This window comes from Anarhichas minor, unplaced genomic scaffold, assembly GCF_050575085.1.
Source record: "Anarhichas minor isolate MPS153535 unplaced genomic scaffold, ASM5057508v1 ptg000005l, whole genome shotgun sequence".
Lineage (NCBI taxonomy): Eukaryota > Metazoa > Chordata > Actinopteri > Perciformes > Anarhichadidae > Anarhichas > Anarhichas minor.
In genome coordinates this window covers 842,578-864,626 of record NW_027466451.1, presented here as the reverse complement: position 1 = coordinate 864,626, position 22,049 = coordinate 842,578, and the positions used below count along the sequence as shown (strand labels likewise).

The 22,049-nt window shown below is 41.7% G+C and overlaps 3 protein-coding genes across 7 annotated transcripts in view; 2 read left to right on the top strand and 1 right to left on the bottom strand.

The window, feature by feature from the left end:
• Positions 1–1,092, top strand: LOC142971998 (uncharacterized). The gene has a single exon (XM_076112751.1). It carries the CDS (start codon positions 1–3, stop codon positions 1,090–1,092), a length of 1,092 nt encoding a protein of 363 aa, XP_075968866.1.
• Positions 1,093–5,216: 4,124 nt separating this feature from the next.
• Positions 5,217–12,076, top strand: LOC142971808 (olfactomedin-4-like). Its single transcript, XM_076112491.1, has 7 exons — positions 5,217–5,343; positions 5,450–5,569; positions 5,665–5,883; positions 7,834–7,987; positions 8,162–8,389; positions 10,149–10,317; positions 10,547–12,076. Exons 1-7 carry the CDS (start codon positions 5,290–5,292, stop codon positions 10,980–10,982), a joined length of 1,380 nt encoding a protein of 459 aa, XP_075968606.1. The 5' UTR covers positions 5,217–5,289; the 3' UTR covers positions 10,983–12,076.
• Positions 12,077–15,350: 3,274 nt separating this feature from the next.
• ndrg4 (NDRG family member 4) overlaps positions 15,351–22,049 on the bottom strand; it is a 67,783-nt gene continuing 61,084 nt past the window's right edge. For 4 of the 5 annotated variants that reach the window (XM_076112452.1, XM_076112445.1, XM_076112459.1 and 1 more), the window contains 6 exons: positions 21,375–21,426; positions 19,702–19,749; positions 17,842–17,877; positions 17,653–17,704; positions 17,435–17,473; positions 15,351–15,505 (listed from right to left, as the gene is read on the bottom strand). In XM_076112452.1, the coding sequence (XP_075968567.1) occupies positions 15,351–15,505; positions 17,435–17,473; positions 17,653–17,704; positions 17,842–17,877; positions 19,702–19,749; positions 21,375–21,426 (382 nt within the window). The remainder of the gene's footprint in view (positions 15,506–17,434; positions 17,474–17,652; positions 17,705–17,841; positions 17,878–19,701; positions 19,750–21,374; positions 21,427–22,049) is intronic. The other variant, XM_076112475.1, reaches the window with a different exon arrangement.

The window sequence follows — 22,049 nt, the reverse complement described above, 5'->3', positions numbered from 1 at the left end:
ATGCAATTTCAGCTGGTCTCGGACACTGCGGACACTATTCCCTGGCTACCCGGCCCTGCGGACGGGGAGGAGAGTCGGTCCTCCGACCACGAGCTGAGAGGACCTGCTATAGACCCGACCCATAGCTCCACTCCGAAACCAGCATCCTGGACGGAGGTGGTACGCCGCGGCCTCCGGAAAAAACCAGCTGGGGAGCTTCCGTTAAACACCTCCAACCGCTTCGCAGTCCTGACGGAGAATACTCCCTCCCGGGCTTCCTCTACCCTTCGCCCCTACTCGTTGGCGCAGACTGAGGTAACTCAACGGTTAGATGCAAGGCTTAGCGAGATAGAAGTACGGCTCCGCATCATGGAAGCTAAGACGCTGGTGACTGCGGGCGTAGCCGGTGCGGCCCAAACAGACGTGGCTCCCGCTAGCTGTCTCCCTGCAGCCCCCGAGCAGCTGGGGGGCCGGGTGACTGCTCCCGGGAGGCACTCGACTCGCCAGCAGCCACCTCGCGTTACAAACGGGTCTTCCGCACCCAGCAGAGTTGATTTCTCAGTTGAGAGACCGACTCTGGTCATAGGTAGCTCTATTCTGAGAAACGTGAAGCTAGCGAAACCAGAGGCTACAGTTACATGTATACCCGGGGCCAGAGCAGGCGACATTGAGTCCTATCTGAAAGTACTGGCTAAAGATAACCGTAAATACAGTAAGATTGTTATTCATGTTGGCGGTAATGACACCCGACTACAGCTCTCTGAGATCACTAAAGTTAATGTGGAATCTGTGTGTACATACGCAAAAGCCATGTCGGACTCCGTAGTCTTCTCTGGCCCCCTCCCGAATCTGACCAATGATGAAATGTTTAGCCGCATGTCATCGTTTCACCGCTGGCTGTCTTGGTGGTGCCCAGCAAACAATGTAGGCTTCGTAGACAACTGGGACACTTTCTGGGGAAAACCTGGTTTGCTTAGGAGGGACGGCATTCATCCCACTTTGGATGGAGCAGATCTCATTTCTGCAAATCTGACCCAGTTTCTGTGGACCTGGTCCATGACAAACCAGAGTTCAGACCAGGAAGCAGAGTTGCAGTCTTACACACTCCTCTGAGCTTCCATTAGAGCAGTTACTCACCCAAAACCACATAGAGACTGTGTCTGCCCCACGGCCACTTCAATTAATTAAATCAAAAATAAACGATCGAGGAGTTAAACAAAATAACCTAATCCAAGTTAAAACTACCGCAACAGTGCAACAAAATAGGATAATTACATGTGGACTCTTAAATATCAGATCTTTGTCATCTAAAGCTGTATTGGTAAATGAGCTAATATCAGATAATCATATTGATTTATTTTGTCTTACTGAAACCTGGCTGTGTAATGAAGAATATGTCAGCCTAAATGAATCAACTCCTCCAAGTCATATCAATACTCACATTCCTCGAGGCACCGGCCGAGGAGGTGGAGTAGCAGCCATCTTTGATTGAAGCCTATTATTAAACCCTAAACCTAAACTAGATTATAACTCATTTGAAAGCTTGGTTCTTAGTCTTTCACACCCAACCTGGAAAACAATACAGCCAGTTATATTTGTTATAGTGTACCGGGCCCCAGGTCCGTATTCTGAATTTTTATCAGAATTTTCTCCGTTTTTATCAAGTCTAGTCCTTAAAACAGATAAAGTAATTATTGTAGGTGATTTTAATATTCATGTGGATGTCGAGAATAATAGCCTCAGTACTGCATTTATCTTATTAGATTCGATTGGTTTCTGTCAGAATGTACAGAAACCTACTCACTGTTTTAACCACACTCGACCTGGTTCTGACTTATGGCATTAACATAGAAGATTTAATAGTCTATCCACAGAACCCTCTTTTATCGGACCATTATCTAATAACCTTTGAATTCCTACTAACGGAGTGTACACCGGTAAGCAAGAGTTACTACACTAGATGTCTATCTGATGGTGCCGTAGCTCAATTTAAAGAAGCGATTCCGTCTGTATTTAACTCAATACCATGCTTCAATATAACAGAGGACTCCTGTGCTAACTTTAGTCCTACCCAGATTGATCATCTTGTCGATAGTGCTACAAGCTCACTGAGAAGGACACTAGACTCTATTGCTCCTTTAAAAAAGAAGTTAGTAAAACAAAGGAGGTTCGCTCCTTGGTATAACCCTGAAACCCGCAAATTAAAGCAAACATCGTGAAAACTTGAAAGAACATGGCGTTCCACTAACTTGGAAGAATCTCGGTTAGTCTGGCGAGACAGTCTTAAAACGTATAAGAAGGCCCTCCGTAATGCCAGAGCAGCTTACTACTCATCGTTAATAGAGAAAAATAAGAACAACCCCAGGTTTCTCTTCAGCACTGTAGCCAGGCTGACAGAGAGTCACAGCTCTGTTGTGCCGAGTATCCCTATAGACCTCAGTAGCAATGACTTCATGAACTTCTTTAATGATAAGATTATAATTATTAGAGAGAATATAAACAATGTACTGCCGTTGACTAGTACCGATCTTTCCACAAATAGAGTAACCTTAGAAACAGCTGTAAACCCTGATATATGTTTAGATGGCTTTACTCCCATCGACCTTGACAAACTGACTTCAACAATTTCTACGTCTAAACCTTCTACCTGTCTCTTAGACCCTATACCGACTAGGCTGTTTAAAGAAGTGCTACCACTAATTAGCACAACTTTATTAGATATGATCAACCTGTCTTTACTAACAGGCCATGTACCACAGTCCTTCAAAGTAGCTGTAATTAAACCTCTTCTTAAGAAACCCACTCTCGATCCAGAGGTGTTGGCCAACTATAGACCGATCTCTAACCTTCCCTTTCTCTCTAAGATCCTTGAGAAAGCAGTTGCGAATCAGTTGTGTGACTTTCTACGTAACAATAGTTTATTTGAGGATTTTCAGTCAGGATTTAGAAAACATCATAGCACAGAGACAGCTCTGGTAAAAATAACTAATGACCTTCTAATCGCATCAGACAAAGGACTAGTCTCTGTTCTTGTCCTGTTAGACCTTAGTGCTGCGTTCGACACTATAGACCACTACATCCTGTTGCAGAGACTTGAACATTATATTGGCATCAAAGGAACCGCACTGAACTGGTTTGGATCCTATTTATCGGATCGATCTCAGTTTGTTTATGTAAACGATGAAGCCTCGATGAAGACCGACGTCAATTATGGAGTTCCACAAGGTTCTGTGCTTGGACCAATCTTGTTCACCTTATATAGGCTTCCTCTAGGCAATATTATCAGAAAACACTCTATAAACTTTCACTGTTATGCAGATGATACTCAATTATATATATCGATCAAACCAGATGAAACCAATCAGCTTGCTAAACTGCAAGCATGTCTTAAGGACATAAAAACCTGGATGACCTGCAACTTCCTGATGTTAAACTCAGACAAAACTGAAGTTATTCTAATAGGCCCAGAACACCTCCGAAATCAGTTATCTAATGATATAGTTTCTCTAGATGGCATTGCGGCTGGCATCCAGCAGCACCGTAAAGAATCTTGGAGTTACCTTTGATCAAGATTTGTCTTTTAACTCTCAGATAAAACTAATTTCTAGGACTGCCTTTTTTCATCTACGTAATATTTCAAAAACCAGGCACATCCTGTCTCAAAGCGATGCAGAGAAATTAGTTCATGCATTTGTTACCTCTAGACTAGATTACTGCAATTCCTTATTTTCAGGCTGCTCTAATAAGTCTCTTAAATCTCTCCAGTTGATCCAGAATGCTGCAGCTCGTGTACTAACAAGAACTAAGAAAAGAGATCATATTGCTCCTGTATTAGCTTCTCTGCACTGGCTCCCTGTAAAATCTAGAATAGAATTTGAAATCCTTTTGCTTACCTACAAAGCCCGAATTGGTCAGGCACCATCATATCTTAAAGAGCTTATAGTACCATACTGCCCTACTAGAGAGCTGCGCTCCATTAATTCAGGGTGACTTGTGGTTCCTAGAGTCTTAAAAAGTAGGATGGGAGCCAGAGCCTTCAGTTATCAAGCTCCTCTTTTGTGGAACCAGCTTCCCGTTTCAGTCCGGGGGGCAGACACACTCACCACATTTAAGAGTAGGCTTAAGACTTTCCTCTTTGATAGTGCTTATAGTTAGGGCTGGCTCTGGCTTGCCTTGGACCGGCCCTTAGACAAACTGGTATAGGCAAAAACTACAGGGGGACTTCCTTAGGATACACTGAGCACCTCTCTCCTCCTCTTCTTCACCTCTGTCTGTATGCATTGATGTCCCATTAATGCTCATTACTAACTTTACTTCTTCCCCAGAGTATTTGTGCTTTCTCGCCTCACAGGTTACCATGACCGCAGTTTTATCTGGACACTGGTCCTTCAACCATCCATGGCCCTGCTGACACCTACTACGATCTTCATTATTAACCCTATTACCGATACCATTAATGCACAGTACTGATTCTTCCCCGGAGTCCTTGTGCTTTCTCTCCTCACAGGTTTCCATGGAGCATGGTTTCATCTGGACCCTGGTCCTTCCTCCTACCATGGCCCTGCTGACTCCAACTGCTAATATCACTTTTATTATTATTCCCATTACTATTTCATATTACCGATACCATTAATGCAAATTATTGACCTGCTTCTTCACCAGAGTCTCTGTGCTTTCTCGCCTCACAGGTTCCTGTGTATCCAGGTTATACCTGGAACAGGTCTTGCCTCCTGCCGTGGTTCTGTCATACATTGAATGTGCTGTAATTACATTGAATGTGTTGTAATTCACTATCCTGTTCTACACATGACATCTATTGCACTTCTGTCCATCCTGGGAGAGGGATCCCTCCTCTATTGCTCTCCCACAGGTTTCTTCCTCTTTTCTCCCCGTTAAAGGGGTTTTTTGGGAGAGTTTTTCCTGTTCCGATGTGAGGGTCCTGGGACAAGAGGATGTCAAATGTGTACATATTGTAAAGCCCTCTGAGGCAAATTTGTAATTTGTGATTTTGGGCTATACAAAAATAAATTGAATTGAATTGTTTCACCACTGTTTGTGTTGCTCACACATTACTTTTAAACAGGATATATTTTGTAAAATCTGATGATATTCAAGTTTTTTTCCCCCTATGACATATAAAAAATCCCAACCACAAGGAGGAAGTGATCCGTCTCTGTAGGAAACGTGACACATATCACACACTGATCACACATCCAAAATCACAGAGGTTAGTGGGATTGTTCAGCGGTTAGAAGCTGCTGCTACAGTCAGACACACTGTCCTATTCAAACTGGGTCTCTCTGATCCACCATGAAGCTGTATGTGATCGTCCCACTGTGTGCTCTGTTCGCCCTCACCCAACAGGTAACTACAACTTTTTTTAAATTTAATTACAAATGATCACGCACTGCCCATTTAAAATATATTGATATTTAGTGTTTATTTCTAACATGCCACGTTTAATATTCAGGCACCTTCAAGTGAGTGTTCGTGTGAGTTGACTACTTCAGAGAAGTTATTCCCTCATGACAAACTCGTTGCGGTGGAGGACAGTGCATTGAAATGCAACAGCGACATCACCCCACAGAAGGCAAGTAGTCTGTAAAGAACGCAGCCTCCCTCGGCTATCTTATAATAATAATTAAGATATTCATAAAAGGTTGAGCCAAGCTGCCCTGTCTGCAGGTCGCAGAGCTGGACAGTCTGCTGCTGGGTCTGGAGCTACGTCTGCCTCAGCTGCAGGAGGATGTGTCCATGCTTGAGAGGGAGAACGACGGACAGCTCTACGGGGTTATCAGCCTGCAGGTGATAGAGAACGAACTGATGCAGATCAACCAGCTTCTAGCCAGGCTCAAGAGCGCCACCCTGAGTCACCAGCGTCTGACTGCCAACACCACTGAACAGGTAGATTTGCATCGCGACATCGGGTCAGCCGCTCAACAATGACATTGTTTAAGAAGGCAGCCATGTGAAAGTCTCCTAAAAGTGTAGGTTGGATTATGGTATCTTTAGCAAAAATGTAACATGAAAATACATTATTTATTATTATTATTATTATTTAAATATATTATTCGAAGACTTTTACTGCACTGTCCTACAGAATGACCATAATGTGCAAATCTGCATAAATTATGACAATGTTGCATAATTAGATGTCTGGCTTTTTCCTAGTGATAGTGTTTGCCTCACAGACTGTATATAAGTGGACGTAGCCATAGTGACCTTACCCATTGGTTTGTGGATGGCCATTTTGAAGCCTCGAGTTCGTCGATTTGGCCGTCGCCATCTTGGATTACCCTGTCGCCATTTGTTTTTTTTGCAAATGATGAACGGAAGTTACAATATTTGAAAAATCACAGTAAGCCCTTCCTGAAGCATACTCTGCTTTATGATCTATTTCAGTGCTTTTCAACCACTGTGCCGCGGCACATCAGTGTGCCGTGAGAGATCGTCAGGTGTGCCGTGGGAAAATGTCCAGTTTCCCTTAATCGGTCCAAAAAAATATTATTTAGTTGCTGCTAGTGGTCGATCCGTGACAGATCCGTACAGATCACCCCTCACGGTACGGCACACATGTGAACCGCTGATTGTGTCCCTACGACATTACTAAAAATGTCGGGATAAAGGGTGGTGGACAAAACCGTTACATAGGCATTGTTCAACGAGAAAGACACGACAACGGCAATACATCGGGCATGTCCACACATATGAAGCACCACTACCCTGGTCTGTCAGCACATTGTGCGAGACAAAAGTTCACCGAGCCATTTTACACAAAATTATATGTTGCAAAAATATCTTTTAAATTGACAAACATCAAATGTATAATTCATGGCACAATTCAAACAGGATAAAAAAATGATGTCTGTCTCTCGCCGTTGACTATGATGCATATCTTTTCCAAAATAAGGTTCTATGGGGGACACTGGAAGGGGAGGGACTTTGCCTCTCTATTTCGAGAGAGTACAATTAAGTCACTCCCACAGGAGCTGAGACTCGGGGTGAATGACGCCTCGGATCGGGCCAAATACACCGTACGTTAGTACGTGCGTTCGTGGATATGTGCGAGCAATCCAAATAATGTCAGTGTCGGCAGCTGGATTCGGGCCGGTGTATTTGGCCCGATTCCGGGCTTGCTTATTTGTGTGGCTTGCTCGACACAGTGAATACATCTCAATAAAATCCACGGAGCTCCTCCAGATGATGTTATGAACCAAACAATAAGGCGTTTAGTTTCCCATGATATCTGGGACTTCCACAACAAGTATTAAGCAGAAATAGAGGTTATTTCTTTCATGATTGATGGAGTAAATAAATGATTTACATTAATAACGCCCCCTCTCCGGCGCGTCTGGCGCGAATGACCACAAATGGTCCCCCACGGGTAACGCGGCGCAAATGACGCGATTAACGTTTGGTGTGAACTCACCATAAGAGTCAGAGAGTAATCACATCAAAACATAGTAACTTGAATGTATCCCACATGAAAATTCGTGACAAAATGTAAAAAAAAAAAAAGAAAAGACGTATACTGCAAAGCCCCCCTGTTGACTTTGAATGCATCACTGAGCTCATCAGGTAGTTATGAAACCACTCACGCCTTTATACAGGGCTGCTAACTGACAGTGTACTCAGGTACTCATACAAAATATTTTTCAAATGTCAAACTTGTACCAGTCTTTCTATGCAGTCAGGTCTATTGTATTTATTATTCAAAATATTGTTGGTGACATGTTTCTTTATCAATGTATGAGTCAATCCAGTATCTCTGATGATAGGTAATACTGTTCATGTTTGTAAAAAATCCAAAATAAAAATCCAAACAAATGTTGGGATGTCTGGTCTGCTTCTTAGTTGGAGGACCTGAAAGCAGAGATGCAGGAGCTGGAGTCGTACGACGCCATGCGGGTGGTGAACACACAACGAACCAACCAGCGTCTGAAGAAAGATCTGGACCAGTGCAAGTCTGGACTTTACCCCACCACCGAACCCATTCAGCCTCCACGTGGTATGTGCCAAAACCTCGCTTTTTCTCTTTTTACTTCTCTTTCACTTCCACTGGAGGCCACCAGAAAATATTACTCTGGTTGTGTATCAATTGCTTTTTTGGCATATTTCACTCATGATACATTTAGCAATTTAGCATAATTTGCCTGTAGAAACTGATTAGGCTCCCCCCCAGGTAACTGCCCTCACGGTCAATTTCTGAACATTACCGGACCGAGGATGTACACAGCAGGAGAGTACCCCGGTTCCTACAAGTATGGAGCCTGGGGTCGGGATCCAAAACCAGAGGCGGGGAAGGAGAGCTGGTATTGGCTGGTAATGATGACCTCCGGCAATAAATTCTCCAACTATGTCCGTTTCTACTCCAGCCTGAGCTCTCTCATTGTTGGAGTGAGCGCACCAGGTAAAGAACTCTTGTGTTAAAGTTAGAAATGTACTTCCTTATAGTTCAGTGAACATACTTGTTCAATAGAGACATCTATTGTATTGCAATGCAAGTCCGGGTAAAGCATGAAGAAATATGTGTTTATCAACCACCCAGGCAAATTTGAATGATTTAAAATGTCACGGTCTGGCAAACAGACAACAGGGGATGGGCCCAAATGCAGACAAACACGAAGAGCAGAAGGATTATAAACGATGATTTCAATAAAGAAACGTACAAAACCAAACTTACATGGCAGGTGAGTCGAAAAGTGAGTAACAGAAATCAACAGGATTAGGTACATAAGACAACTACTCGAGGGATACAAACAGGAAACTTAGCCGAAGAACCGACAACCAACAGGACTATGAATTCACAAGAAACTGATCAGACAACAAGACGACACAGGTGGGCAGACACAAGGGCAGGCCGAAAGCTGATAGATGGAAGAAACACAAGGGAACAGAGCGAGGCGGACGAGACTAATAAAACACAGGTGATGCACAGAAAAAAGGAGGGAAAAACACAAAGACAAGAAGTCAAACAAACACAGGACACAATAGGCAGGGAACGTCAAAATAAAACAGGAAACAAACAAAGCAAAATCCAATATCATGACAAACGAAATGGTAAAGAAAGTTATGTTTAAGAATCATAAAAACTAAGCACTCTGCTGGGGTTGTGTCCGCTGGAGGCTCTAAAACCTCGCCCCATCATACATTGATTACATATGTGCAGTTAAAGTATATAGAGCATGTTGGCCGTCTTACTGCTGCACGCTCATTAAGCACAATGTTAACATGCATTCCATATGGGAATGGGGTATGCGCACAAGAGACTTCCACCAGCTAACTTTCGCTTTAGCCCTATGGTAACTGGAATGGGGATAGAATAATTCAATAGGGCAGCTTTTCTAGACTTTGCAAATGTTATTGAACCGAAGTGATCAAATTCTGATGGTGTAAGGCAGGGGTCGGCAACCTTTACAGGCGGATGAAATTGCGAGAGAATCCGGTCATTTTTCAAAATAAAACTTCTTTCAGACTCTGATAATCAATAAAACGGAAATAATATAATATGTATTATTTCTCTGCGGCCCGGTACCAAATGATCCACGGCCCGGTTGGAGACCACTGATTTAGAAAACGACGCTGAAACGCCGTGTGGACGGAGATCGTTTAACAAAAACGTATTAGTGTGGATGTAGACTCAGGGAGCCGCAACAGAGGGGCTGAAGAGCCGCATGCGGTTGCCCGCATGTTGCCGACCCCTGGTTTAACGAGTAATTTTGCGGGGGTTGTGAAGCTCAAAACAATTTATCCACCGTTTAACACCCGCAACAGTAGCAACGGAGTGGGCTAAGGCGGAGCCTATGACATAAGCACAAGTTTGACTGGAAAATGCATGCAGCAGGCTTTCATGAGCATCCTAAATGACAGGCACACATAGAGGGCTGGTAAGGAGACAGAGCCAGATAGCCAGTACACTACTGCTAGCTAGCAAACTGTAAGCAATGTTTTTAACAACAAAATGTCCAAAATTGATTTTGTTTGTGGGATTTATTGATAGATAGAAAAATACAGAATACAACCATACTTATCATTTATAAATGTAAGGCACCCAAAATACTATTGGTTGCTTTCTTTAATATTTAACAAATTATAACAATACTTGTGATTACATTCGCTCCTTCCACTCTTGCTTCTTCTTCCCCCTCTTCCTCTTCTTCTTCTTCCAGGTAATGTCCTGATCCACACCGCTAACCCAACCACCAACACCATCCAGGGTCCAAATGTTGTGCTGTATGGAGAGGCCTTGTACTACAACTGTTACAACCAAGATACTGTTTGTCGATTCAACCTCACCACCAAAACTGTTATCAATTTCCAACTACCCAAAGGCACCAGGTTCGCTGATTATTATTTGTGTTGCCGTCAGAAAGAATAACATGAGACAGGATATCTTCCACCTTTGCATGAAGAAGTTGAATTCTGTAGTTGTAATGTTTGAATGTACCTGTTAAAAAATGATTTAAGTGTAAAATGATGAACATGCGAGCATAACATGCTTTCAAGAAAACTAAGATACTGATACATTGTTTTACAAATGAAACATCATTTCTGTTTTTTTTTTCAGGTTTAACTCAAAGGGTAACTTCTGTCACCCTGATGAATGCTACCCGTTCACCGACCTGGACCTGGCGACAGATGAGTCAGGCGTCTGGGTGATCTATACCACCACGCAAGACTTTGGCAATCTGGTGCTGTCCAAGGTGGAGGAGGGCGAGCCGCTGAGACTCGGCCAAACCTGGCGCACCTCCATCTACAAGCAGGGGGTTACTAACACCTTCATGGCCTGCGGCGTGCTCTATGCGACACGGTACGTCAACAAAGAAGTTGAGGAGATCTTCTATTCATTTGACACCACAACGAGGGAGGAGAGGTTCAATGTTGGTGTCTTCATCAGCAAGATGTCTCCCAACATTCAGTCCCTGAACTACAGCCCTGTGGACCAGATGCTACATGCCTACTGTGACTCCTACATGGTCTCCTATAAGGTTTTGTTTGGGTAAATGGATAATATTGACAACTTTTTCCATAAAATGTATATCTTAATAATGGTATTCAGTAATAGTGACTCGCACGGAAAAATATAGGCGACTCTTTAATTCACCTTATTCTTTGTCTTAACTAGGGCGCATTGGGTCTGTTTATAATCTTACTTCCTTTTACTTTACTTGGCTTTACTTGCCAAAAGAACTGTTTCTAAGCTTTAGAAAAAGCTGTTATGAAGTTTAAATAATTCCATGAACATAACCATGTAGATTCCCAATATATGATCAGTTTATCAAAATAATGGTTATTTGGAAATTTACAACAAAGTTTTTTGGAGCTTCGGGGAGCTGCTGGCTGTGTGGGGCCGGCCGGACAGCGTACAAAGAGCATGTCGACAGTGTTTTTTGTAATTACTCTGTTTAACCACAGGGTATTAAAACATAATTATAATAGATTAAGTCAAGAACCACCAATTTGGTCAGCTAGCTAGCTAGTAGACAGACGGATAGGTTGGTTTAATTCGCTTTCAAGATAAAATAACAGTTATACATTTGAACCCTTTGTGTGGACCTTTGTCTACCCTTCTGGCAGTGAGAGTATTTACAAAAACTCTTTCCACATGTGCTTTTGTATGCCGGGTCCAAGTGGCAGGTTTAATTAATGTAGTAGTTAAAAATATTCTCACATTTCAGGCAATTTTCATAAGTCGTCCTCAGTCACTGACAGATATGGTACTCCAACACCATTCGGTCACCACAAATGTTTGGGAACATCCTGAATGTTCCCAAATATCTGTCATTGTGTACAATGCTACTGGTGCTAAACCCAAGAATGAAAAGAAATGCACCGAACCAGAAGTGAAAGCATTGAGGGGGTGGGAAATCACCTGTGCTATGAGTGGTTTACATGGTAAAGCTACATGATAAATTAGGCATAATGTACATTTTCATTGCAAGAATTACAGTACTTCTATCTGTAGCTGATTGATGTATGTACCTAGAGTGTGGAAACATTACATTAGGACTTTCCAGAAACAATTCATCTGCATGAGGTGAAGAAGAAATGTTAACAATATGACATTAAATCACAATAATAAATTTTTTTTAAAACAGTTTGAAGTTCTCTAATGTATGTAGCATTGCTCTCGTCGAGGGGTGGCATCTGTCTATCAAATAACATAATTTATAGATATACATAAAGGGAAAGAGGTGAGAGCTGCTCACCATATATTGAAAATGCGTGTCAACATAACAGAAAATGATCAGACAACCAATAACTTCTGACATAAAGTCTTTATTTCATACTTGTTACTTGATCAGTACATGGACAGAGACAGCTTTTTTATATTTATTTGTATATAATATATTGATTACACATTTGAATGACAGCAAAGTAGGTAAGAGTCCTTCTACTGTCCTACTGTTGTGAATAGAAACAAGCTCATGGGGAAGACCCCATAATATGAAACAACCAAACGAGAAAAAAAGAACTTATTGCTCAATACAAATGGCAGTATGAAGAAGAAGAGTAGTAGTAGTACACATGAAACAATATCATTATATCAAGATGAGGTTACACCCTATTGTTACCTAAAAAAAAAAGAAACTCCAGGGGAAGAGGAACAGAAACATGTTTAAGTTGTGTGTTAAGAGTGTTCGCTTTGGGTAACCTGCTCTATAAAGTAAAAGTATCTACAAGTGCAAGGAGGACCAAGGTCTACACAAACTGATTGAGCGCCAGCTCACAGGAGCTATTGATTTCCACACATTGCTACCGAACTTCACTATTTGTAGACTTGAGGAATAGCAGGAAGGAGCTTGGTTTTTATGTTCAGGGTTAAACGTCAAAGACGCGGGCAGGGATAGAAGTGCAAACCATAGTGAGGGGTTCTGAGAGGTGCGGGTTGACAATACTGTACAGCACTTCAATGAAGGACAAAATACATACAGGATCCCCCCCGGGCAGTTTGGGTCGAAGTCGTGTGGGAGGAAACCTAAGTGTATATGGCAGAAAATAGCTTCGTAAAGAGAGAAAACGCTGAGAGGTGAACATGCAAACTTCATTGGTCATGAAATTCACCCATGAGGTTCTGAGAGTAACTGAGGTGTCCGATCTGGCTGTCTAATATCGTCACCCAATTTCTCCTTTTTTTCAAAATTAAATTCAACAATAATCTCTCTAGCTTCATCAGAAATCCCATTCTTTCTACTTTTAACATTCATTCACATTTTTTTTTTTCAGGTCAGAATCTCTCTCCATGTTTCGGTAAAAATACCTTTTCCAACATTTTAAAAAGTGACTTCAGCTGATAGCCCTTTAGGGTGCGACTAGGTTTGCCTGTGAGAGCCGGGGCACCTTGTGATTGTTTTAGGGGTACGTTTTTTTTTTTTTTCTTTAAGGTGGCTGCGGGTTGCCCTACATTCCGAGCTTTGCGCACAAATGGCTCCAAAAAAGCCCCGCCCCTTACAGGCCACCTTAGGGAAGCGCACACCTCAGCAATTGGAAGCTACGCCCCTTGTGTGAGGGGACCAAAGGTTTTTCTTTGTAAAACTGGAAACAGGAGAAGGTGAATATGGTACATGAAGACTGTACATTACCAAGCCATGAAACCAGGGGGCTTTGGTATATCCGTGGAGAGGGGCTGGGCACTGTAAGGGAAGGCTGCTGCCAGTTCTTTGGCGGTGACCCTAGAAAAGAGCTTGTTGGGTTGGCCTGGTCCTGCCTCGGTCCCCCCTGGGCTAGTTTGGTTTGGGTCAGAGTGTGATTCTACTAAATACTACTTGGATACTAGAATGCCCTAAGATAACGTTCACATTCACATGCATATACATGTTAATAAATACTATATATTCATGTGGTTAGAAATGTGAGATGACACAGGTTAAAGCTGCACTCAGCAACATTGCACTAATGTGATTTTTACCAGCCTAGCCTGTTTCTGATGCTCCAAACAGCATCACACCTAATGGAATTGAGCTTTCTCTCTTTGGAAAGTGCTTAAAAAGTGAGTGATTGAAGTCTGGAAATACAAGTCCAATTCCACCTCTGAGTTGCTTACTGATCAAGTGATTCATAGTAAGTTTGCTGCAACAATTGTTACATTTGATGTATTAATATCATTCATTTCTCATGCCTCAGTGCACTTAACGACTGGTGGCCTGAAACCATGTGTAAAATATGTACGTAGTCTCCGTGACGTCAACCATAGTTTTCCGAAGCGACCAAAGACACTTAATTACGCATAAGTTTAAGCCTTAATATAATTAAAACGGGAGACTTTTATAAAAATTCACCGCCCTACAGTTGTCATAAACAAATAATACGCTTTAAAGACCAAAACTGTTTTTTGGACCAGGATTGTAACATGTTTATTTCTGCTGTAGTGTTGGCCATTTTAAAATGGAGGTTTACAGGGATTGACTCGCCTCAAGTGGCCATTTGAGGAACTGCAGTTTCTGTCACTTCTGCGTTGGCTTCATTTCTCAGCAGAGGAGGTTAGCGCTTGCCTGATGCGCATGTATGCTGACGATATCACTTTTTCGCACTCTAAGAGTACTTTACAAGTTTGACATAAAATCTCACTGAGTGCAGCTTTAAATCCGTGTGGTGTGCTCTAGCTATGCTCTTAAACAAAACAAAACCTAACAAATCCTCTCTAAGCAACAGGTGCACTCGTCTACGATAGGCTGTGTTCTGTTGTCTGTCAAACTCTGGACGCGCATCCTCTGACACTTACCGTTCTCCTCATGAAGAGAAATAACCAGCTCTTACAAACGACATTATTATTATTATTATTATTAACAGCAGCTCATTTCATATATTGCTGTTTTGGACTGGTGACAGAAAGGGTTACTTCTTTTTTGTGTGGAGGGGGGGTGGAGGGGGGGGGGGGGGGCTTGCAGGCAAAGAATGAGGATACAATTAGCTAACACAAAAATGACACTTCAACAACAAAATCAGTTGCCTAAATCTTTCAGTGCTGGGCGATGGGGGTGAGGTTGAGATGGCTATTTCAAGGTGTGGTTAGGGGTATTAGTAGCAACACGTATGGTATCTTACAGTGGAGGGGAGATGACAGACAAAGGGATCTGAAGGAGATAGATGGAGACAGAGAGAGCTGTCTCCACCTTCCTGTTGCTGTTTCGTTCTATCTACCACGTCTGACTTCAAATTCTCCTCATCCTTTCCATCTTTCTCTCTCCCTCCATCTAGCCAACACCTCTCTCTCTCTCTCTCTCTCTCTCTCTCTCTCTCTCTCTCTCTCTCTCTCTCTCTCTCTCTCTCTCTCTCTCTCTCTCTCTCTCTCTCTCTCTCTCTCTCTCTCTCTCTCTCTCTCTCTCTCTCTCTCTCTCTCTCTCTCTCTCTCTCAATGGCTGGCCGACCCTTTAGCAGGACACCTCCATGGTGTGGGTGATGGTGCCAACTCCCTCGGTGCTGTCGGAATGGGTGCAGGCCCGAGAGCGGGACCCGTCTATGGAGCCGGCGCTGGTCAGGGAGGCCGTCCTGGAACGAGCCAGGCGAGTCATGCTGGCGGAGGGCACTGGGAGGAAGGGGAAATAATTTAAGCATTACATTTTGAAAAAAATGTGATCAGTTAATATTGTGGAGATGTTAAGAGTGCATGCTAATGTTGACAACTGAAGAATATCTTTTTGGAGCTGGTGAGAACAGGCAGCTGACCGGCAGCCCTGATTGGTTGGAGCTGTCAGTGTGTTGACAGACGCACATTGGAATAAAATGGAGTCATGTTTCTAAGGCCAACTGTTAAATCCAAGTCCAAAACTAACGTTCCCTTGAGCTCTGTTTTTGGTCTCCACCACCGCCGAAGAAAAATATCAGACTCTTAAGCGGCTGAATGGTCAATCATGTGTTTTCACTCTGACAGTGTTTAGAAAATATGAATTGGTGTCTTCAGATAAGGTAAATGTTTTTTTATTTGAATGCATGAATTGGAGGTAAGATCTCCCAGATACATTTCACATTTGTTGTCAGACATTCATTAATTTCCATTTACCTTAGTGTCGTACATCAATTTTTGAAATCAAATTTAGTTGTTGCAATTTAATGAATATGCCACTGACATAGTTATGTCTCTCGCCAGCTTTTAGGACACAGTTAAAGACATTTCTCATTTCATCTTGAACCTTTTAGCAAGATGCTCTTAATTTAATAAGCCTCTCAGGCTTCCTTTCTCTACTGCACTGTAGAGTCTTTTGTAAGATATGCAATGAAAGAGCCCTAAGACAATTTTCAGTCTCAAAAACACACTGAAATTTTCATATTGTAATCTTTGCTTATGAGGTTCAGTCTCAGCAGTTCAGCGCAGAATCTGCATAACCCTGAGGATTGAGTTCAGTCAGCATTTCATGTAGTCTTAATTTGCTGAAGTTCTCATTTGATTACATAAACTAGATTAAGTGTTGTGTTGGCCACTCTACTTTAAAGTCTAAACTATTAGTGTCCAATGTTGGTAATCATTTAAAGACATGGTTATTTGTCACAAACATAGTCCAAGAGGCTGTGCTCAAAGCTAGCAGAAGGCCATGCAAAGAGCAGGACTGGAGATGCAATGGCAAAAGAGGGGGGGGGGGGGGGGGGGGGGGGGGGGGGTGTAAGGGCAGTATATTTTTTTCTTTGGGAGGAAAAAATATCTTTGATAAAACAATGATGGGGTATATTGTACGGAAGCCCTGAGAGGCAAGTTAGAAAAAAAATGATTCTGTGGATCCATTTTTAAAGTCTGATCTAGATTGTTTTAATGTCCTGTGCTTATGATTGAAGAACTGGTGAAAAAAAGGATAATCTTTCGAAGTTCTTCATCTTTGCTTTTTTCCATCTACAAAACCGGTGGGGAAAGGTTCTCAATTCTTTTTTGATTTTTGACAACAGGTGAAAACCCAGTTTTAGCAGGTGAAAATAGTTGTTGTAATACTCATTCCGGCTGCAAGAGGCTGAAGTGCACCACTGCCCCATGTTCTAAATAGGACTAAAAGCATTCATGTTTTCTTCCAAGTGAGTTTTAATTTCTGCATGCATTCTAAAGAAAAGGTACAAAAATATATTATCTGTTAGCAAGTTGTGTGAATTACAACTCACCTGACAGAAAACATTAATGCTTTTAGTCCTACTAAGAACATATTGTGGCCAAAATTAGTATTACAATTTCTGACCTTCTTTCACCTGGCAAAACCTTTTCACACATTCTTAAAGTTCTAAACTTAAGAAAGAAAAGAATTTAGATCAAACTTAGAAAATGGATCTCCATAATTTAGTTTTCTCACTTGCCTCTCAGGGCTTCCGTATTAATGTTACCGCTGATAAAAAATAAATAAATAAAAGTACACGTAAACATTTCATAACAGCCCAAAATATTGTATTAATAACCAATTGAAATCAAAATAAAATTTCATAATGCTAATCCAACAGGGCAGCAGTAAGAGGTCAGAGGTGAAGGGGGAGGGGGAAGTACCTGGCCCTTCACTCAACCTCCGATCCTTCACATAAGCGACTGAGAGAACGGGGCAAGGGAGACAGAGGGCAAGATTAACACAGCTCATGTCCCTCTGCATGAAATACATCAGTCACTCACACATTACTACGATAACACTTCTGCTGATATATAACTTTTTAGATGAAATTACTGCAAGGGCAAAGACACATAGACACTTATTTTTTCTGCATACTTACTGTAGCCCATTCCCTGCAGGAAATACTTGAAGGCTTCGGTCAGCTTCCCAGGCTGGAAAACAAAACACGTCAGAGTTTTCTTTTCACTGAACAATGTCAAATACGGTCTGTCAGATTTCTTTTTTTATTTAATTTGATTTGTATGACAGCCTGTTGATTGTGCAAGATCTTTTGTTTGAGTGTTACTACCTGTGTGAGCTGGGGAAGTCCACCAGAGTCAGCCATCTACCACGAGAGATGAGAGAAGCAATTTACCAAGCTGCTACACAAACAATTAAAAACAACTAGATGCAGCAATTGTGCGCCATCTTTCTTTGTTTTGCCTCTGTTCTGCTAGCAACAGTATCTCAAGTAGTTTTTTTCCTGTTATTGCATCAAATTTGGTGTAAATTCTGTTTTGTACAAGTTAGTTGTATAATTGTTATATTTGAAGATTACAAGATTGGGTGTCCTAGTGTCCCAGGTGTTTGAGGGGACAATGTAATTGCAACGTTTCCAGTTTGAGTCTAGCTTGAGACCATTCTAGTTCGTCGACCTTCTCTCTACTGTGACGTGAAGGTAAAATGCCCCAAAATAAGACTCACTTTTGAGATTATGCTTGACATCTGCAACCGCTCATCTTGTGCTGGATGCAACATGTTACTTGTGAATACAGATTTTTTTTTCCTTTGGCCCAATGCATGACTTTTATTGTTACTATAATCCATTGATTGTTGTCAGCTGACTGGTGCCGAATTCCCTTGTTGCCATTTATTGTCTATATATAAATTGTGTTTTGTATCCTAATTTCTTTTTAAAGGTCCTATATTTTATAAATTGAGATTTTCATTTCTTTTTTTATTATAAAGCGTGTCTCAGTGCTTCACAGTTTCTGAATATGGGCTGTGATATTGACAAGAGGCGCCTGCAAAGAACACAGAGGATACCGTCCCACCGGACTTCAGAGCAGCTTCTTTCCTCAGCCTGTGAGACGTAAGTCACCCTCCACCCTCCACATATGACACAAGATTTATTTTTATGTGGTGGGACTACAAACTGCACTTTGTTGTGCAACCCTGTTGTACAATGACAATAAATAAACCTTGTAACCTTGTGCATTTCTCTATGGATTGATCATTTTGATGACTTTCCAGTATTTATATACTCTCTCAATTTCATTTCAAGGGAGACAGATCTCCTCCCGGATTACAGTCGCAGTTTGAAACACGTGGTTAATAATGTTGTAAATTGAAACTAAACAAAACAAATAAATGCTACAAAACTACTTGCTTATGTTTAAGCAACAAACGTACTTGGTTCATATGAGAGGTGATCAGCAGTCTGCTAGTGAAGGCCCTGTGTTTGTTTACCTATCCTCCACCCCCGACCCTCTCTCGATGTTTCTGCGGACTCATTTGAAATTTAGTTGTGATGCCTCAAAAAACATACGTAATCTACGACAAAATATGTTTCCCTCGCTAACTAATTCATAATGCAGTTTCGTGGTATGTGAACATCATTTTAAAGAGACAGGGCTGACTGTTGACTGTATATGTTTATGGTGTCTTGACCTCTTCTGACACATCTGTCTTGCTTCTGTTATCTGGTTTCATGGTGTTGTATATGCCATGTGCAAATCAAATTAAAATGAAATAACTAAACTGAAATGTTTGTCTCGTTAGATTGTTGTTGTTGTTGTTGCAGAAATACAAGTGCAGCTGCTGCTTCCATTTGATCAATATCGATCTAGTGTCATTAAGTAGACAGGAAGCTACTGGTCATCACAGGAAGTGCATCCACTGCCCTGCTGAGGATTTATCGTCACATTAAGTCCCACAGGTTCAGTCACAGATGTGTCTTTAGACTTTTTTTCATTATATAAAATCTTTCTGTCTGAATAGATGAATTTGTGAGTGTTTAAGCAATCACATAGATATGCAGTGTATGTAGTTAATTTCATTATTTTGTGTATGTAAAAAAAAGGTTCATTGAAGTAGTGTTTCCACAACAACTCAGACTTTTTGTCTACTGATGGAGTAGCTGTGGGTGAGATGAGGACACACAAGATACCTTTAGGAAGGTGGTGTTGGTCGGGTCCAGCTTGGAGTTGCACTCGACCTTGAGGACAGAAAAACAGCAGGTTGAACTGAAATAGGTCAAAAGGCTGCAGTAACAAAAAACACCTGGAACTGTGTTTGTGCTGTATGTATAGTTTATATATGGGGACTAGATCAGACCGTGTGTATGTGAGGGACCCAGATACTGCAGTGTGCTGCAGAGATGAGTCACTCCAGCAGGCTGGGAGCACAGTCGCAGTGTGCACACGACACACACACACACACACACACACACTCAGATCACACCCACATGGAACATGTTTTTGCTCTGTGCTGCTCCCTGCTGCGTTTAATCTGTAATCCTTCACACAGATTCCCAAATTACATATTTTACTGCCCAAACATGTTAAATATGAGAACCCAAATGTTTTCTGTAACGAGGCTTCGTGATGAAGAGCTGTGTAAATAATCGACTAAACTGTTGCAAATGTGAGTCTAAGATAAATGCATCTCTCTGCTTCTCTCTTTGAGCAGAGTACGTGTATGAAGGAATGTGTCCTGCAACACAGCAGCCACAACTGGTAGTATTAGCTCATGTTAAATGTTAACATGACACACGAGTGATTTGATTTACATTTGCGGCGGACTAACTGGTGCAGAAGCATAAATATCTGGGCCACTTCAAACTAGCGAAGCAGACGGAGCGAGGCCATCTGGCCCCCTGAGAACAGTGTTTTCATCCCTTGTGGGAACATTAAATTGACTTACATTAATTTCCTGGAGACTAATCCTAACTCTAACGATAACGACTACTTGCTTAAACTAAGTCTCTACCTTAAAATCTACTGATTTCCGTTATGAAGACGTGCATTTTGTCCCCAAAAGAAAAGGCGAGTCTCCACAATGTGACTATAAAAAAATGTATGTCCTCACAACAGTAAATTGCAATTATTAGTGCTACCACTGCTATTACTGCACTCATATGTATTATTTCTATCATATGGATTGACTATGTTGGAATTCTATTATGTTGTTTGTTCTGACACACATGACATCTATTGGACTTTTGTCCATCCTGGGAGACGGATCCCTCCTCTGCTGCTCTCCTTGAGTTTGTTTCCCTTTTTGTCCCTGTTAAAGTTCTTTTGGGGAGTTTTTACTGATCCAATGCGAGGGGTCCAACAGAGGTCATAACACAGATTGAAAAACCCCAATTTTTTGATTTGTGGTATGGGCTACATAAATACAATTTAATTTAATTTAATTGAACTACTACTAGCTTAATCCTAACCTTTAGCCAAACCTTTAACCACCACAATGTGACGTGTAAACTGATTTATGTCCCCACAACATGAGTAACACACAGACACACAGTCCCTGGGTTCAGAGAGAGTGAACCAGGTCTCTCTCTGCTGGCTGACTTGTTTCTGTTTTACTGAATGAGGACAAACAGACTCTACCTGGATTTAAATGCAGAGAACAAAACATCTAACAGGGTAAGAACAGGGGAGGAGGGGGAGAGCAAGCTGTTTAGAGCTTCAGATGGATTTATAAATCCTTGAAACAGGAAGTCATCTCAGTGGGGAAGTGAAAGGAGTGAGCTAAAGCAGACCGATAGCTGGTGAAACAGAGGTATTGCTATGAGGGTACATTTTCAGAGTGTATGGATGAAGATGCTGGACTCACCACTCCCTCCTCAGCCGGGGCGTTGTCTCCCACAACCAGCATCGCAGGACACCTTCAGGAACATTCAGAATGTTTAGATGAGTAGCTGGAGTTCACACCATCCTGACTTTATCAGAATCATGGTTATATGTTGAGTTTTTTTCCATTGCTAGGATTCTACCAATTGTTATTTGTATTAATCAGTTATTGGTTTAGTTCAAGGAATCCAACAAAACAGGAAAGAAAGTATAATTTTTTTGTCCAAAAACCACACAACCACTTTTGTCCACAGGGACCGCCAGAATCCAAAACAAAATAAAAGTTCCTCTTAGGAGCTTTAAAATATATATATTAGTGCTGGGCAAGTTAACGCGTTATTAAAATTAAAATAGCCTTTCAGCGTTGAGATGCTCCTCCTGTCGTCAATGACGTCCTGACGTTGAATCAGGAAACAAATACTGTATCCGTCTGTGTTCATCCAGAGCTCTACGATACCTCATATTAGTGGAGAGCGGACCAAACTATGTGTATAAATTTGTGTGTGTAAACCATATGGTACAAACAATGAATAGACGCTGCCGTATTTACACCTATGTGACGTTATGTTGAGTGTTGATGGAGCTGCTACAATGTTAGCATAGCCTAGCACCGATCGATACAGACTCCATTGAGAAAACAAACATTTTAAAAGTTATT

What these genes read in the sequence shown, in the direction of transcription:
- LOC142971998 (XM_076112751.1), top strand. Translation starts at nt 1, where the DNA reads ATGCAATTTCAGCTGGTCTCGGACACTGCGGACACTATTCCCTGGCTA.
- LOC142971808 (XM_076112491.1), top strand. Translation starts at nt 5,290, where the DNA reads ATGAAGCTGTATGTGATCGTCCCACTGTGTGCTCTGTTCGCCCTCACC. An exon ending in CTGCCAACACCACTGAACAG is followed by an intron (nt 5,884 to 7,833) that starts GTAGATTTGCAT and finishes TCTGCTTCTTAG; the next exon opens with TTGGAGGACCTGAAAGCAGA. An exon ending in TGTTGGAGTGAGCGCACCAG is followed by an intron (nt 8,390 to 10,148) that starts GTAAAGAACTCT and finishes TTCTTCTTCCAG; the next exon opens with GTAATGTCCTGATCCACACC.